Source organism: Talpa europaea (genome assembly GCF_964194135.1).
Source record: "Talpa europaea genome assembly, chromosome: 12".
Lineage (NCBI taxonomy): Eukaryota > Metazoa > Chordata > Mammalia > Eulipotyphla > Talpidae > Talpa > Talpa europaea.
Window position 1 is genome coordinate 92187834 of NC_140079.1, and position 19641 is coordinate 92207474.

A 19641-nucleotide genomic window follows, 5' to 3' on the forward strand; every position below is an offset into this window, starting at 1 on the left:
CCCTCCTTTTACCCTAATGAATGTTGTCTTCTTAAATTGTCGCAACATTTGGCCGCTTTCTTTGGGTTTTTCCTGCATATACTCCTAAAAATAAAGCACAATTAATATTATTTTTATTGTTAGTTTTCCTATGACACCATTTAATAAGTGCTTAACTATGTAACCAGGCACTGAAGTAAGCAATATACATGATCGTATTTAATCCTTAGATAAACTAGTCCTGAGGTAGATACTGTTATAACTATTTTAAGAATAATAAAATTAAGACACAACAAAGTTAGTCACCTCCCTAAGGTTAAGACAGCAAGAAGCAGAGACTCTGGGAAGCCAATTCCACCTCAGTTTTACTTAACTATTTCACTGGTGAAGTTACTGCCTCCTACTTTGCTTTAATTAGTGGTTTCTAAATTTCACTATAATTTCTTGAGTCGAGCACAAAATATCAAAGGGGCAAATACGTTTTAAAACATATGAGATCCAACTGCAATGCAGTTTATAAAACTATAAACAACTTTAAATGCTCTGTAAATGTTAATACCTTAGAATTTTACTTCAGTCTAAGAGTATGATATTCTATCATAATAAAAATGAGTTTTCTGTAAATTGTTTATTGAAGGGTTGTTCCCTATGTATATCAAATCAAAGCATAATTTTCAAATTTTTTGAAACATAATCCAGACCATTAAAAATCTAAGCAGGAAAGAGGTATCTTTTCAAGAGCAACTATGGATCCCTCCCTGTGTTGAGAATCACAGAATTTTAATCAGTCACATCCAATGTTTCAGCTCACGTAAAAGCATAAAATTCTTTAATTTTTTCTTTAATTGTCTAGATATGCACTCATGTACTGTAAATCTTTAGGGGAAAATAGGAAAATTTTGTTGTACTCATTTAAGATATATACTGATTGTATGTATTATTTCAAGGGTTCAGTTCATTTGTATTAGTAATTATGTTCCAATGAGACTGAACTGCAACAGTTCTAAATAAATACTTTACAGTCATGAATTTCATTGTACATTAACTGCAATGATTTCTTGTTCATCCTTTATACTGTTGAGTATTATTACTGAATAGAAACAGTAGTTGCTATTTTGCTTATAAGTTCACAAGTGACAAATAGTGAAGATGAAATGTATGAGAAAAGAACATGGAAAGTAGTCACTACAGCAAATAGGTAAATGTGTGGCAGAACAACACTAATTCCTCAATAATATGCCAACTGGCTAGATTTTGTCACAAAATATAACACTAACGTGGAAAAAATTTAAATGTATTAAAATCCCACATAACCTAGCAAGCAACTGATGGGGCATTTGGTCTGAGTTCTCCCTAACAGTTATTTTTCAATCCAGCAGATCTGACCACCTCTGAAAAAAGCAGGATCCTCAACTATAGAGTCCCCTTGAAGGCAACTCCTCTGGCTGTCACTCACAGTGGCTTCCAATAGATGACCTTTTGTGTGATCCTCCATGTACGCGATGTTTTTGTGGATACACGCAAAGGGTCAGCAAACATTTCAAAGTTATGATCAATATCTCCTCCCCTCTTTCAACTTAGGTGAGCAAATGGTGATAATACCAAGAGAGTTCCCATGTTGCTTGTTCCCTTCTAAGTTGGAGGAAATCACTTAGTAATAAAGCTCTAAAATATTAATAGGAAGATTAGAATTGATTAAAGATTTAATCACCATTTGGTGATTAATTTAGTATGTTTTAAATGTTTAGAGACTATAGTTAAAGCAAAGCATTTTGAAAGTAATTAATGGATCACATAATTTTTGGCAAGCTGATCAGTGTCATCAAAATTATCTAAAAAATATTAATACATTAGCTTAAGAGTTTTGCATTAGCTCAACATTGAATTTGTCTTCTTGCCACCATAAATAGAATTTGAAAACACATTTTTCAGTTTAGCCCTGAAATAATCCTCAAATGATGAACATAAAGAAGGAGTTAGCTCAAGTTTCTTATTGAGCAAAAGCTTAATACAGAAAAAACAAAACAAAACTTACCCCCTCCCACCTGGCATATTCACATGTGATCTTGTGGTCAGAGGGGAAAATTTTTCATCCCTTTATGTGCGGATAAAAATATTGCTGGATGATACACTTCCCCAAAGCTGAACAGATATGCAGATTTAGGCATCTGATCATTATTGTATTTTACTCACTTACAAAAAGGTTTTGTGAACTGAGCACATGTAACTCTACACGTTTTTCAGATTAGAAAATACACAGTGTTCCTGTGGAATTAGTACAGAAATCAAGAGTGGAACCACAGCTTTCCTAAGATCTCCTGACTGCCACAAAGTACCAACACAAATGACCACTAGTAGGAACGACTGTGAATATGCCAAAATTATGGTGGCAAGGAAAGACAACAGATCCACTGTGGTCTCAGTTATGGGGCAGCTCGTGCAATTCTTTCTGCTGAACGGGCTTCAGGGACTGATGGCTACACACCTGAAACAGGCGCTCTGTTAGGCACTCTGCTCTGTGAAGACTTCTGTCTATTTTGCACAACCCCCTTCACTGATGTCTTAGGGGTTCTAATTGAATATAAAAAAATTAATAAGTCACTTGCATGAAGGTCTAAATATTCAACATTCAAAGAAAGCAACCATTGGCATCAACTGTTCAAAGCGCAAGTAAGCTTGAAAAGAATTTCAGTCCCATGCAAGCTGTGCTTTTCCTTCCAGGGGAGACTATACCCACAGCTTACAGTGTGTTGGAGAGTCACTTGGGTGATGCTGAATTTACTATATATGGATGTTTACAATATTTAATGAGCAAAATGGTATGAAATGAAAAGTAAAAACAAGCCAACATAAGATGATATTTAAAATATAATAGACAACAGTACAGCAAAGGGTTATCTTTGAACAAAAAACATCAAAGAATCTTGCTAGTGCCATAAAATATCACATTTGAAAAAGATACCCTTTAAGTAAAAGAGCACTAAATTATTTTTCCCTCAATCTTGGCTTCAGCATTTTTAAATACCCAGTGTGTGGCATTCTTCTTACCCTTGTCTACTAAGTAGCCTATGCACAGGTGCATTCTGTCCTTGGTTCGGCTGAAGGACTCTGTTGGCAAAGCAAATAAAAAATTAATCCAAATGAGTGAATTCCATTTTCCCCCATTTTCTTGCATTAGATGAAAGGTGACAACAGCAAGCCACACGCCAGCAATGCAATGACACAGCCAATAGCCACAAGCAAAGCAAAATGATGGAGGCATGTTAACATGGCATTTATATTTTGCTCACCACAAACCCAAATCTTAGGAATTTAGCAGGAAAGAGATGTCCAACATAAGTATTAACCCTTGTGCTTTTAAATAATTTCTTTATATACTTTACAAAAGCCAACATTTCAAACATCTGAGAAGAGAAACATCGCTCTTGGAAGGGCAGAAAACAGGTCAGAAACATTGAGCTAGTTTCTAAGGTTTTTAAATAAGTATCAAGAATCCCTGGACTGTCAACTGAACTCAGGGCACAGGGGACCCAAGTTTCTGCCAGAGACAGGACATCCTATAGGAAGATCCAAGAACACCTGGTCTGATCTGTAACAGAGCACATGACCAGTGTTAACATGGATCCCGACCCTGAGACCCTTCAGCTCAGCAGGGGTGTCCTACTGAGGTAAAATAGAAAAAAGTCAATAAAAAGCTTGGGGTTTATAAAGTTTTCTTCAACAATAACAAATAGCTTCTCACTAAAGTTAAGTAATTTTTCTCACCTTGTTTCAGAAGGATTTTGTTTAACCAGAAATTTCTTATTGGGCATTCCCATTTCAGCAGCTCTAACACAATATAAAAACAAGGACACACAATGTTTAGAAAGGGGGAAAAAAAATGCTTACAAATGTGACAAAGGATGACAGAAAGAAATCATCATCTAAAAGTGGGTATATTACTGAAGACCTGGAATAAAGACTGTCTTCAAGAAAGAAGAATTTTAATAAGGTACTTTTTAGGCTATTCTTTGCATTAAGTTTTCAGGAAGTGTTTAAGATATTAGGAAAAACAGACATTTAAAAGATATAAAATTAGGGGCCTCCCTGGTGGTGCAAGGGGTTAAGATGCAACCTATGAAGCTGTCCACAGCCACTGGCCATGAGTTCGATCCCTGGCCAGGGAGCCACCTACATCACCCAGCAGACCTCTCCTGTCTTGCCCGCTGCTCCCTTCAGCAGTGTACTTTAGTCAATCTATCGCCTGTTCTATTCCCCACGCTGTCTCTGGAGAATCCTCTCACCCCCCACACTTCTGGCCTATACCCCAGTTCTTGTATGTATAAATAAATAAATCCTTTTAAAAAATAAAATATATAAAATTAACACTGTGACATAAAGAGTAACTAAGATTATATGGCTATTAATTACACAAGCTAAATACTGACAAACATAGTAGCTAATATATTTGTCTAAAAATAAACTCAGAATTTACCAGATTTTAATAAAACTCCTCCTAAAAAGGGAAAAACAGGTGAAGAGAGTCTAAAGGTCAAAAGAAAAATAAGTAAAAACAAAATCTCTACCAGCTCGTTATAGAAATTTCTTTTATTTCCACTTTCAATCAAAAACTTACTTCATGAACTTCTTCCTATCAAGAGACTTCTGTGTTGCAGCCGAAAGAGCCACTCGTGAACTTTTCATTTTATCCTTTGAAATACAAAAGCAACATAAAGCTCTAGCGCTACCAATACCACCATCGAATCATGCATAGAATGTTCTAAAAATTACATGGAAAAGCTTGCTCTTAGTGGCATCCTGAATATTAATTTAGTCTTTCCTTATAATTAAAACAGTCCAATTTTTGAAAGTTAAAATCCTTTTTTTCCAATCAAATAATATAAATTTTGCCTCTTTTTCTTTCACAAACTACACTAAGATCACTGATTCAAACCAAAATCTCCAGCCCTCTGGTATGTTTCAAATCAATGTGGAACCTGTTTCTAACTCTGACTTCAAAACAGGAGGCTGTCTTGTGGGACTGCCTTGACTTGTGGATCTGATGGTAGGTAGTATCAGAACTAAATTGAATTGTGTGACACCCAGCTGGTGTGGGGGAAAATCCAAATAGCAGGTGTCAGAAGTATATTTTGAGTGTAGAAGAAATAGAATTTTTCTTTTTCACTCATCCATTGAAAAATGACACATGACATACCATTTGCCTGAGCATTTTCTCCTTGCGAACTTCTCGATCATGATGTAGAATAGACATCCTTTCAGCTGCATCCATGACAAAGAATATGTCATGAATACCATACAGGGCCGCTCGCAACTGGGTTCAAAAGAGAAAAATATTATAACCTTTTCAAGAGATAAGGTTAGAGTTCACTAAAAATGATGTATTCTCTTATTTAGAGAAAAGGATTCAAGTTTTCATTGAAATCAGCGTTCTATTTTTTTTTTTTTAAATAGAGGCTTTTTTTTTTTTTTAATTTATTTGTTTGTTTGTTTGGTTTATACATGCACTGGGTACAGTCAGAAGCATGGGAAGGTGAGAGAATTCACCAGAGCCAGAGCAAGGAACAGAGCAGGTAGAAGGACCGAAGTACACTGCTGAGGGGAGCAGCGGGAAAGTCAGGAGAGGTCTGCTTCGCCATGTGGGACCCTCCTTGGGTGGCCGGGGAGCAGCCGGGGATCGAACAGGCGCCACAGAGGCCTCGGGCAGCTTCGCAACCCAGCGCTCAACCGCTGCGCCACCAGGGAGGCCCAGCGTTCCGTGTTTAAATGAAAGGAGATAAACAAAACATCCCCCTTTTCTAAAAGCCTCCTGGATAGGTACGTTTACCTGAGCTAAGACTCTTTCCTGAAGAGATGCGTCCTGGGCTGAAACAACTCCTCTCTTTAACGGTGCTTCAGACTGAAAGCTTCTTATGAATTCCATAGTATCCTAAAGAAGAAAGTTGCCTTCAAAAACCATTTTTCGAGAAAGATGCAAAATCGCTGCAGTTTCCTTTGCTCTTTTCCTCCATCAATTATTGATATCTCCAGAATTACTGAGAACTGAAAACTATTATCAAAAGTCAAACAGCACTCACTTTAAAATGAGACAGAAATACATAAACTTCATTTACATGCTTTGAAAAATTATCTTAACCAGCTGATCAGATATCCTAAGTTGCTGACAGTGACTAAAAATGTCTGATCCACCTGGGTTCTGTACCAATTGTCAATTCAGCTCTCCCAAGATGAGAGAACCTGAGAGAAGTGAAATACAATGATTTACAACGATCTTCTTACTTTTACTGTTTGTCGAAGTTGCTTCAGCTTATCCGTCCGCATAAGCCTCCGAGTAAGAAATCCTTTTGCCACTGCTGTTATTTTATTAAATTTTGCTTGTACTTCTGGACTGAAAATCTACAAGAAATGAGACAGACACAAAGTTTAGAGAAGCTGATCATTATACACAAGGTGATTTTTCTAACCTATTACAATGAACTAAATTTGATATTCTCTCTGAGTGTGCTCTGTGTGGTTTCATCTGTAATGAAAGTGAAGTTATTTGGGCCTGCAAAATTAATTATGCTCACTTTGCCAACCTAATAACTCTTTAAATAATGCAGACAGATACATACAGACATAAAGATATTCAGACATCGTTAAGTTTGCTCACCTGCGACCATTTAGTTTTGCTCCTTCCAAAAGGCCTTGTTACTGAGAGTCTGGTCAAGCCACTAGTTGATGACCCCCAAAGGTAGAATGGTGCTTCACTTGCAGAACCAAAGCTATGTTGTAGAGCAGAATTTGTGAAACCTAAAGGAATATACATACAGTATTTGATGTCATAGAATCAGAAAATGCAGAGCATCCAAATAAACATTGCCACCCATTAAGAACAACTGCATTTGAACCTGAGTCATGTGCAAACTTACAATATTGATGGACTTTAATTTTATGTACCAGATGGATCTTTCAACTGCATCTCAGGATAACTGAAGATGTGAAGATAAGCTCTTAAGGGACTGGGGAATGAGATGTAATTCAAGATCACTAGGGAGACAGCAAACTGTTTTCTCTTGAGGGATATCACCTGCTGCATGAATGAACAAAGACTGGGCCCTGAGTCAAATTTCCTGACATTTCCTTCACTAAGGTTGCTTTTCTCATGAACACCTGCTCTGCGGTTTCTGATCTGCTATCATTTCATTTCTCACTGGTTACTAGGCAGCTGGCAAACAGCAGTGGGTTGGAATGGAATTACTTGAAGAAAGGAGCCACAATTTTAAACTGTGCCACGTAAAATAGCATACTATAGGATGATTTTTCAAATGGAAAAAGATTTCTACCATTTACCAGAACCATTTGAATTTGAAGTCTGGAGCGAGTCCACCTGAGACAGCATTGTTTCCAGCAGACCAGAGTCGCTTCGTTTTCTCCACTCTAAGTCCACCACATTGCTCATGTTCAACTCAGAGGTTTCTGTGGTCATCACCTTCTTCTCTTTCAATATTTTCCCCTGTTCTTCTATTTCCTGTAGATGAACAGTTTACTATAACATGTTAAATCTTTTAATTAAATCTCAAAATAGTCTCATTGTAGGCGCAACTAAAAGTAATATACAATAATCTACAAATTATTATTTATATTTTTCTCCTTCAAATAAAATTAATAAGTTTGATTTTAAAGTGTGATATATTAACTACAATAATCTTAATATGTGTCTTTCCTCTTACAGAATAGTCTTGCAGAATTAACATGTCAGAATCCACTGATAAAATACCTCTTAAAATATTACAAGCTTTGAATCAAGGATTTAATAAAGTATTCTTTCAATAAATTTTGTGTTTGTCAGATAAGGATCTATGTAAACCTCACTTTTTTTTTAAAGATTTATTTATTTATTTATTTATACATACAAGCACTGGGTACAGTCAGAAGCACGGGAGGGTGAGAGAATTCATCAGAGCCAGAGCGGGGAGCAGAGCAGGCAGAAGACCCAAGTACACTGCTGAGGGGAGCAGTGGGCGGCAGGAGAGGTCTGCGCGTCATGTGGGGGACCCTCCTCCCATGGCCGGATAGCAGCCAGTGACCAGCTTCGCAAGCCAGCGCTCAACCGCTGCGCCACTGGGGGGGCCCTAAACCTCACTTTTGACAATAAAAACACTATCCATATATCAAAAGCAATGTCCTTTTAGATTAAGATAAACAGAGAAATTTACAAGTATATTACACGCAACGAAAATCCATAGGTATCCCCAACTAAAGTACTACCCGGCCTGTATCCCTCCATTTTAATTTCTCACCTTCTGTAATCTTTCCTGTTCCCGTTCTTGCTCAGCTATGAGCAGTGATAACTGCTGGGCATGCTGTTCTTCTAGTCTTTTCCGCATTTCTTCAAAAGCTAACATTTTGCTTTTTAATATCTCCTCGCCTTCTGAAAAGAAATAGGTTAGCCCAAATTTAGGAAATTTACTAGTGTCTGATGTTTCACACCTTCAATTTAAATTATGCTGCTAACCAGAGAGTAATCCTGGGTCTGACATAATACAATCAAGATATAGGCTGGTCCCCACTTTAAACCACATTGTTACCTTTGTCGCTGACTTCATGGTAACAAATAAAGGCTTCTCACCTTGCTCTCCACGCACTCCGCCCATCGTGACCTGAACTGACAAGACTACATGTTCAGTTGAGTTCTCCTTACTCCACTCAATGTCAACATTGGTCCTTATCTGCATCTCACCTCTGTCTACTACTTTTACTCTTGTCCTTCGCCAGGACCTCTGATATTGCAGCTTGTAGTTTTGCTTTGTTTTAATTTTTTAAGCAATGTTCCTGATAAAGCTTCTCAACTTAACATTACAAGAAAGACTGAATATAAAAGTTTCAGATATTTTAATTACTAATTTAAAAATTAAATCGTTATGACTAGGAAGAAGTGGTAACACACTTTGAAATGTATTGGGTTGTCGGAAAAGTCATGATGTGTTTTGTTCTATGTTTTTCAAGCAAAAATGCGTCATGGCTTTTCCAACAACCCAATAGTATATCCATGGGCCCATTATAATTCAACCAAAGTCAAAGACTCATTCTTTCCTAATACACAGTCATTGATTTCATTGAAGATAAGCATATTATATTTGTCCTACTGCTACGGTATTCCCATCTCTCTCTCTCACACACACACACACTCCTGCATTAGAACTGTAATAACTAAGAACGTATTTGATTTACATATCTTCCATAAGAGAAGTAATTATAAACTATGGTAACAAAAAATAAAGATGTTTTAACAAGTTTCTATTACTGTAACACTAGATGCAACAGAAATTCTAATAAATTTTATCAATAAAGTTAGTATTCATGAAATATCACTCAGTGCCTTATTTGTGATATTTTCTCTAATAAGCTGATGCTAAAGTGTTTACTCAAGGGCCTACATGATGAAAGGGTAAGCTGATAAAAAACATACAGTCCAAAAGGAAGTCCTCATGGCTATACACTGGATTAAAACTATGTGTGATTTTCATGCAAGAAGTTTTTCCTCCAGTCAACATTCTCTATAACACCAAGCATGAAAGCGTCATAATTTAAGAAACTCCTTTAAGAAAGTTGGCCAAATCAATAAACTAGAGTTAATTATATGCTTTCTGATAAAAAAAATTAAGAACCCTGATGAACAGAGAAAGACTATTGTTACTACTATTACTATTACTTTGCAAAATGACAAATAAAGATGCCGCTGCTTGGCAGATGTTAAACAATCCCAAGTATCCTTACCTTTGGAAATATTTTCTAATATTTTATTCTTGTTAATGTATACAGATCCCTTTGGGTATCTTTTCTCTGGCAAGTGTTGCCTTTCCTGCTCGGCTATTCCAGCTGTTATGACATAAGGGCAATTTTCCATTTGCAAGCTTTCAGTATCTAAATCAAGTCTACGTTTAACTTTCTCAAAACTGTTATCCAAAAACTGTTCATTCCCACAGGACACGGTAGGGGTGTCCATTTGCTGCTGCCTGGTATTTTGGTTTTGCATCAGTAAAGGAGATGGGTTTTTTACATCATAAGACTTATTCAGTTCCGTTTGTAAATTGCAGGAGTTTTTCTCTAACACACCAGCTGACTTGAGTCCACTGAGTCCATTGACTGTTCCAAAGTTTTGACTTGCTACACTCTGACCGGTGGCGTATGGCTCATGCAATCTGGGCACTGTCGCACAGGCACTGTCCACTTTGTGTGGTCCTCTCCCATCAGCTGTTGACTGACCTTCCACCACAGCAAGTCCATGGATAACTTTATTTTCCAACTGATTTCCTGAAGATTGACATATCTGAGTTGATTTACCTAAAACCATTTCCTCTAAGTCTTCAGATGTATTTTTGCTGACATAAACTTTGCTTGAACAAACTCCTGCTACATCAATTGGTAACTTTGGCACAGTTTCAGGTTCATTTGCTTTTTCATCAGTATCTTGAACAACTAAGTTCACTGCCTGTTCTTTTCCTTTAGGACTTAATTCACAGGCATTTATCGGGTTATTTATAAGTATATGACATGCTGATGATGGCCTAGAACGCCTTCGATGCATTTTAGGACTCAGGCTTAGCTCTGGACTAGGTAATTTGGCATATGAACCAGTAAGACTTTTGATAACATTATTTTCAGTAATAAAAGTGGGAATGACTTTAAAATCAGAATCAGGATCTAAACTAGAGGGATGGCCAGTTTGTACAGGTATGTCTACTTTGGAAAAGCTACCCATAATTGACATAGTCACACTGCTTGCTTGAACAGAAGCACCCTGGAGGAGAACATTGGATTTATTAAGGCTTGGTTTGTCAGGAATAACTGAGCCACAGTGTTTGCCTATCAGTTGGGTCTTCTCCTTTACACAGTCAGTCACTTTAACAGCATCATTTTCTTTGTCTGAGTGACTCTCATTAACAATCCTCTTTGCACTGCTTCTTAAACTGCGCCTAGATTGTTCTCTTTCTATATATTCCTTTGATTTTTTCATTAGGTTCTGAAGACTTATTACATAGGGATCTGGAGTGACGTCCAAAAATGACGGTTCCCGTTCTTCATTTGTTGGGAAGAGACCATCAGAAATAAGAGTCTCTTGTGGGGTTGCTGAAGAGGTCTTTAAAGAAGCTTCATTTTCTATGTGGCTAATACCTGAACCATCACATTGCTTCAGAGAATTAAGTTCTTCTGAGTCTCCAGGTAGGTCTATCCCACTAGATTTAAATTGGTCCTCATTATTCAAAGGCAAAACTCCAGTTATCTTTTCAAATTCTGCTAAAGCAGAGTGCTCAGAAGGGCTTGGCAAGTTATGTGGAAATGTAGCAGAATCATTCAAGTTTCTGATTTCTGAATTAGAGTAAAGTGTGTCAGACTCCCACTGATCAAAATCACTGACATCAGCTGCTTTTCTAACCTGAAAAAGGAAATTTAAAAATTATCATTTCCTGACTGCACAAAAGCCTTTGATTTCACTATTTTCTAAATTAAAACTGAAATTGAGCTTTCAGAAATCTGACATTTAAAAACACAAAAACTATGCTAACCTTTTCCATGCAAATTACTATAGAAAACAAGTATTAACCATCTTTTTAAAAAAGATTGAAAGGAAAAGGGAAAAAAATCAGATACAAATATCATGTGCATGTGGACAGACACATTCATATATCCATGTATATTTTAATTTTAGAATCAAAGCATTTTCCTTAACTGCTTCTGTTATTTACATCACCAACTGTTCCACTTAGAGAGCTGCCGTCTAAGAATAAAAATATATAACAAGTAATTAAATTCCTTATACAAATGATTCCCTTTAATAAAAACTGACTTGATCTGGCCATTGATTAAAGAAAAAATTATTCAATAAGACCCATGCCTCACACATGGCTATTCCAAGTTTTAATTAAAATCCTCCTATAAAATGAGAGAAATTTATAGTAAATGCCTCAGCCTTATAGCTTAAATTACTTAGAAATAAGTAATTCATTAAATCAAATTTCAGTTCAATTAAGTGATCGTCAAAACAGCAAATAATGAGTTTTAGAACAAGCAAAATAAGTAAAAAAAATTTGATAGAGAACAACTGCATACACAAGAGATCAAGCAGAAAAAACAAAATTACATCTGCATCTCTAAATAATTTAATTTTGCAAAAGAATAAAAAGTGAACTAGGATGATTTTTATAGATTAGACAAGCATATGGTAAACTGGTAAGATAAATATATCACCATATGACTACAGACTCCAGAAATTCTGAACATTAATATTTTTAGGTTGTTTTTGTGTGTTTTTTTCCCTAGACCATCTGGCTCTCCTGTTTTACCTTACAAATCCCAAGACATGAACTGGTATCCAGGCACTATGTAATAAACAATATAACAAATATACTTAGTCACAACCTCAGGACCAAAATAAATCAAAAGGGATGAATACTCATGAAATCCATGGGTGAAGTAAAACAGATTATTTCCTTAAAATATCTCATATCTCACATTTGTGAAATTCAAACAGCTGTACTTTTTGAATACCAGGAAAATAAACCTTTGGTTAGACAGATTAAATAATAATCTGATAAAAATTTATCATAGTCATAGGTTTTATAAGTGAAACAAACTTTAGAAATCTGTTTGTATTATATGAACTTTCTCTATCTGCACAATTCATTCATTACTCTTCAGTTCAACATTGTTATGTGATCTGAACATAACAGAAAGTTTTTAGACTCAACAATAATCTTAGAAGCAGTATATCAGATGTATTCCTTCATTGGACCAAGAATGATATGCTATTTTTATTTTAATAATAGAAAATATCTAGTAAGTAAAAAACCCACTGTTATTGGTAAATCAGTGCTACACATTATATTTCTGAAACTTACTATGGGAAGTAATTATAATTTGTGAATAAAAACTACTCCCCACAGAGAAAGAACGGTAGCAGTTAGTAAGAAAGAGCCTCAGTTCATTGCACACATGTCATCTAATATGAAGTACACAAACCACAAGCCCCTAGAAATACGCAAAAATCAAAAGATGTAGCTGACAAAACAATACAGCACATGGCAGAAGTTATTTGCTTTTCTTTTTAGTACAAAATAATCCAGACCTCAAAACAAATTGTTTATACTGATTTAAATTATGCTAAACAAAATGTACAAAGAGCATGCATGTGTTATTTAAATATTTATCTCATCCAAATTGCATTTGTATATCTAAGAGCAAGTTTCACCAAAAAAATAAATCGGGGACAGTTATTTACTTTCACAGAGAATAAGAATAGAGTCATTGAGTCAATCGTCTAATGAGTTCAGAGGTAAACTACAATGGCCAATTCTATCATTTTGTCACTCAGAATTCAATGTTTTTAGAGTCATGAGACATAGACAATAAGCAATTGTATTCGCTGTGTGGTTTCACTGTCCAAGGACCCTCTGATTCAAGTGCCGGGTATCACTAACAAGCAAGTGAATTTTCTTTGGAGTAACTGAAATGGAATATCACAAATTATGAAGGTTCTCAAACCTAACAGTTTAGTACATTGGTATATAAGTAACAAGTGCAAATATATTTGTGGAAAATTATCATCAATGCTTACCTCCTGACTTTTAAAAAATTTGTATTGAAGCAACTTTGGTTTACAACTATATACAGGTTTGATGTGTACAGCATCACCGTTTGACATCTATATACACTATATTACTATCTCCACCAAATGTCCAGTTTCCATCCACCAGCAAACACTGACCCCCTTTGCACCTATTTTACCTGTGTCTCTATCCCTGTTCCCTCTGATCCAAGCATATGATTTATTATAATCTATAGGAGCTTATGTTACGCACCTGAACATTTTCAAGAATCTCCTGGACACGAGTCAGTAAAGCTTTCTTCCTATTAACCTGTTTTCTTGCCTCTACATCAAGTGCTTTCTGCTTTTCTTGTTGCATCTCCTTTCTCTTCTCAATATTAAGCTGCAAAATATCACAAACATAATTATTTCTCAGAAATACAAAAATATTACACAATCAGAAGTTCTGATACAGAATGAATAAAAACATGTACAACTGGGGAAACTATCTCTAGTGAAAGAAGCACAAGCAGTGACTAGGGGCGGGGCAGGCTGGCTCTTTCTGTGGTGATGAAGTTCCCTGTGGGTGAGAACTATACAAGTGCACGCCACACATGAAGTCATGGGACTTTAACACTTAACATCTGTGCATTGTACTATATGTAAATGATCTCATTTGAAAACAAAAGAAAGAAAAAAAACCTGTACACCTATCAAATACTGTAAAATGAGATAAAATTAGCCCCGCTGAGGTTGTGGCCACTGCCGAGTTTTACATTTAGCAATGCTTACTGCATGGGGTCAGTTACATTCTTCAACCTTTATTCTAATCAATACATATTTTACCTCTTTCCTACTTTAAGAAACTGTACAAAGGTTTAACCACAAAAGAAACAGATAATGCTCCATTATACTACAAAATCAGAATACATATTGGGTTCCACTTCATTGTACCCTCCACTAAGAATATAATGTAAGTAAAAAAATTGAAGGCTTCTATGCATTGTCATTTTACAGTAGATTTAAATATTTTTAAATCCTAGGAAGTTCAGTCCCTATGTTAGGAGTTAAGACTTAGTCTTATACAAATGAAAAACATGCCTCAAAAAAAATTATTCCAAACTTGCAACATTCATCCATCAGCTACAACTGAAAACATGTATTAAAGTGCATGAGCATCAGATTTTACTTTAAAAAAAAGTGAAAAAAGTGAAGATGGCAAAAATATTAAAAATTGCTGATTCTGGTGGTAGATGTGGCTGGTCTTTTCAACATTTCTATATGTTTAAAAATTTCATTACAAAAAAGTTGGCAAAAAATATTGATCTTTTAACTCCTATTGTTTAAAAAATTTTAACTTTTTTTTTAAGACTTTATTTGTTTATTTTTGCATAGAAGAACAGGGGTGTAGGCCAGAGGTGAGGGGCAGAGAGGATTCACTAGAGACAGAGTGGGGAGCAGAACAGGCAGATACATTGAAATACACTGCTGAGGGGAGTAGGGGACGAAACAGGAGAGGTCTGCTGTACCATGTGGGTCAGCTCCCTTGTAAGGAATGGAACTCAGGCCACAGCAGTGGCAGTGCTGAGACTTAATCCCTGGGCCACCAGGGAGGCCCAAAAATTTTAACTTTTTTTTAAAATCTTTTTTTTTTTTTTAAGATTTATTTATTCATGCATACAAGAACCGGGGTATAGGCCAGATGCGCATGGCAGGGGGGTGAGAGGATTCATGAGAGACAGAGCAGGGAACAGAACAGACATACCAACCAAAATACACTGCTGAGGGGAGCAGCAGGCAAGATAGGAGAGGTCTGCTGCACCATGTGGGTATCTCCCTGGCCAGCCAGGATCGAACTCGCACTGCAGAGACTGTGGACAGCTTCACAGCGCTGCGCTCAATCGCCTGCGCCACCAGGGAGGACCAAAAATTTTAACTTTTTTTTTTTTAAAGATTTATTTTTATTTACACAAGAGCTGGGGTACAGGCCAGATGTGCGGGAGGGAGAGATGATTCACCAGAGACAGAGGGGGGAACAGAACAGGCAGATGACTGAAATACACTGCTGAGGGGAGCAGCGGGAGAGACAGGAGAAGTCTGCTGTGCCATGTGGGATTCTCCCTGGCCAGCAGAATCTAACCGGCACTGTGGAGGCTACAGACAGCTTCACAGCGCAGCACTCCACCTGCTGTACCACTGGGGAGGCCCCAAAAATTTTAACTTTTAATAGCAATAGCTTTCCAATTTGAAATAAAGTCACATACATTTAAAAAATATTCAGTCTGGGCCTCCCCGGTGGCGCAGCGGTTGAGTGCTGGGTTGCGAAGCTGCCTGCAGCCTCTGCAGCACCAGTTCGATCCCCGGCTGCTCCCCAGCCACCAGAGGAGGGTCCCGCATGGCGCGCAGACCTCTCCTGCCGCCCGCTGCTCCCCTCAGCAGTGTACTTCAGTCCTTCTGCCTGCTCTGCTCCCCGCTCTGGCTCTGGTGAATTCTCTCACCCTCCCGCGCTTCTGACTGTACCCCAGTGCATGTATAAACAAAACAAACAAACAAATAAAATAAATAAATAAATAAATAACATGCCTCTATTAAAAAAAACAACAAAAAAAACCTTAAAAAAAATATTCAGTCAAACATACACAATAAAAAGTATGTCTTCCCTTCAAACTATATATAAAGCCATAATCATCAAAACTGCATGGTATTGGAACAAGAACAGACACACAGACCAATGGAATTGAATAGAAAATCCAGAAATAAACCCACAGATTTATGGTCAACTAATCTTTGACAAAGGAGCAAAGAATATGCACTGGAGCAAAGAAAGTTTGTTCAATAAATGGTGCTGGGAAAACTGGGTCGCTACATGCAAAAGAATGAAGCGTGACTACTACCTCGCACCATGCACAAAAACCAACTCAAAATGGATTAAAGAACTAGACATAAGACCTGAAACCATAAAATACATAGAAGGAAATATAGGTGAAACACTACATGATATGCACATCAAAGACATCTTTACAGACACATCACCCAAAGCAGTGATAGTGAAGGCAAAGATAAACAGCTGGGACTACATCAAATTAAAGAGCTTCTGCACAGCAAAAGAGACAATAACCAAAACAAAGAGAAACCCCACCGACTGGGAGAACATTTTTGCACCCAACACTAATGATAAAGGACTGATCACAAAAATCTGCAAAGAGCTGATGAGACTCAACAACAACAAAGAAAATAACCCAGTCAAAAAATGGGCAGAAGAGCTAAAAAGAAACTTCTCTGAAAAGGAAATGCAAATGGCCAACAGGCATATGAAAAAATGTTCAACATCACTTGTCATCAGGGAAATGCAAATCAAAACTACAATGAGATACCATCATCTTACACCAGTGAGAATGGCACATATTAAAAAAACTAGCAACAACAAATGTTGGCGAGGATGTGGAGAAAAAGGAACTCTCCTGCACTGTTGGTGGGAGTGCAAACTGGTCCAACCACTATGGAGAGCTGTGTGGAGATTTCTCAACCTACTAAACATAGAGCTTCCATAGGATCCAGCAATTTCACTCCTAGGTATTTACCCAAAGGACACAGAAACATCAATTCCAAAGAGCACCTGCACCCCTATGTTTATAGCAGCACTGTTTACAATAGCTAAGCTTTGGAAACAACCCAGATGCCCAAAAATAGATGACTGGATCAAGAAGATGTGGTCCATATACACCATGGAATATGACTCAGCATTCAAAAAAGATAAACACATGCAATTTGCAGCAACATGGATGGAGCTGGAAGGGATCCTGCTCAGCGAAATAAGCCAGAAAGAAAAAGAAAAATACCGGATGGTCTCACTCCTAGCAGGAATCTAGAAAACTTAAATAAGGGACCAGGAAAAAGAATAACTATAAGAAAGAAAAAATCAAAATCAACAAACAACTATGAACCAGACACACTCTATAGGGGTTGGGGGGGCGGGGAAAGGAGGGATTGGGGTCAAAATAAGGGGGTTGTAATTGTATGGGGAATATAAAAATAAAATTAAAAAAAAAAAAAAGTATGTCTTCCCTCTCATCCTATAGTACTTTACTCTTCTCCAGAGAAAGAATATCCTTGTTTTAAGAACCCAAATAGTTGACATATATTGAGTGCTTCCTATGTTCCAGGTAGTGATCCAGGTACCCTTGATAGTTTACCTAATCCTAAAAACAGTCCTATAAAGTAGGCACTATTTTTATCCTCATTTAACAAAGAAACAGACTGGCAAGTTTACACAGCAGGTGGAAGATAGCAATGATTTGAACACAGGCCAGAAGGCTCCAATCTGGGTTTGGAATTGCTATTCTACACCGCCTCTGAGAGCATGCCATGTGCAGTGATTTATGGTTGGTTGTTTAGGTCCTTTCCTGTCAACACATCTAGATCTACTATTCATTATTGAGACATGTCTGAAGAGTCTATGAAATGGGCCAGAGTTGGTTAAAATAATCCACTACTGATAGGCATTTAGGCTGTTCATCAGTATTTTTTGCTATTTTCAACAAAGCCACTTATAACCTTGTATAACCTTGGGGCACACATAGGAAAATAGTTCCAAAAATGGAATTGCCAAGTCAAAGGTTTTGTACATTTTCAATCTTGATAAACACTAACAACTTGCTCAACAAAAAAATAAAATCAATTGAGTAAAAATGCACTGAAAGTGCCTTTTCCCCACAACCTAAGGAACACCAAGTCCTATCGGATCTTAGTCAGTTCAGTAGGTAAAAAATGCCAAAGCATTTGTATTTCTTCAATTATGAATAAGGGCCAGACATTTTTGCAATGATCATAAGCCTTTCTTTTGTTTTTCAAAAAAATACTTTAGTGGTACACTATTAAAAAAAAAAAAGAATATTTAAAATCAAAAAAGGTTTACCAGTGGCGAAAGCACAGCCACTCCATGGAAGCGAATAAGTGAGATGCTTTCAGACTGAACAGGTAGAAAGTTCTCTGTGGATAATGATGCTTCTTGAATTCTGGCAAGACTTTTCTCACAGAACTTTTCATATTCCTCCATCTTCCACAATCAGACTACAAGAAAGAAGAGTGACATTTTTAATGTGCTGAGAAAATAGATCATTATTTGGCAAATTTTGTAGAGCTCTAAATATCCCTAGAATTCACAACGCCTAGAACTGGCTTCCCAGAATTGCTTCACCAGAAGCTAATTCTTAGGTATAGGTAAGTAGCCTCAAGATCCTATCCAGTTAAGCCTTGCTTCATATATTAAATATTTCTGAACATTTGCTGTAAATCAAACTTTTGATATGACTAGTTTAGAAAAGTCCAAGAACTCACCAGTGAAACCTTCTCAAAGGAACAAAGTTCTATACTCTTTACTAACTTTAGATTATAAAATAGAATACTTTCTTTAGCAGGAATTATCTACACAGCACAAGAAAAAACTAAATCATGCAAAGGTATAGTTACTTTCATACCAAACAAGAAAAAGGAAAAAAAAAAGACAATAGGGCTATTTACATAAAAGAGGTTATTTACTTTTAAATGTTCTTCTTCTATCATGGAGTTCAAAGTCCATTACTTGCACATATTAGGAATATAGTTTGACCCCATGTTCACTAGCCAAATCAGAATCAGTCAGTAGCAGAAAACAGGAAAGCTATTGGCTTTCATATTAATTCTATTTATCACTGAAAATTAAAACCACACCAAACTACCTAATCTTCTTAACCAATCTAGTAATTTCAGTTTCTGGGAAACTTTGATGGTGGCTATGAAAATACTAGGTAACCAGGAAAGATTAGGTATCATATTCATTCACCTAAAAGGCGTTAAATATTTCACTGCTGGTTTCCATAACATTATGTCTGGCATTGTTTAAATAAGCAAGAGAATAAAAGAGACATCATAAAATCATAACCAAGAAGGTTATGAACTGTGAAAACAGAAAGCCTAATAAATGTTCCTTTAAACATTTGTTTAAAAAACAATTAACTGGGCCTCCTCAGTGGCTCAGCGGTTGAGCTCTGGGTTGCAAAGCTGCTGCTCCCAGGCCACCGGAGGAGGAGGGGCCCACATGGCGCTCAGACCTCTCCAGC

At 36.8% G+C, this 19641-nt stretch overlaps 1 protein-coding gene across 4 annotated transcripts; it reads right to left on the reverse strand.

Annotated features, from left to right (window-relative positions):
• Positions 1 to 8: 8 nt before the first annotated feature.
• Positions 9 to 18599, reverse strand: CCP110 (centriolar coiled-coil protein 110; the record flags this gene model as incomplete). 4 transcript variants are annotated; one of them, XM_084248790.1, is made up of 14 exons in its annotated part: positions 32 to 84; positions 2465 to 2550; positions 3028 to 3087; positions 3745 to 3807; positions 4595 to 4668; positions 5174 to 5290; positions 5804 to 5905; positions 6256 to 6372; positions 6629 to 6768; positions 7315 to 7486; positions 8259 to 8389; positions 9736 to 11395; positions 13818 to 13946; positions 18459 to 18599. In XM_084248790.1, the coding sequence occupies 14 exons, from the start codon at positions 18597 to 18599 to the stop codon at positions 32 to 34; spliced, it is 3045 nt and encodes a 1014-aa protein (XP_084104916.1). The 4 variants fall into 4 exon arrangements, with proteins under 4 accessions (XP_084104917.1, XP_084104918.1, XP_084104916.1 ...); XM_084248789.1 differs by having other exon boundaries at positions 7309 to 7486; XM_084248791.1 differs by lacking the exon at positions 2465 to 2550 and having other exon boundaries at positions 9 to 84; positions 7309 to 7486.
• Positions 18600 to 19641: the final 1042 nt, after the last annotated feature.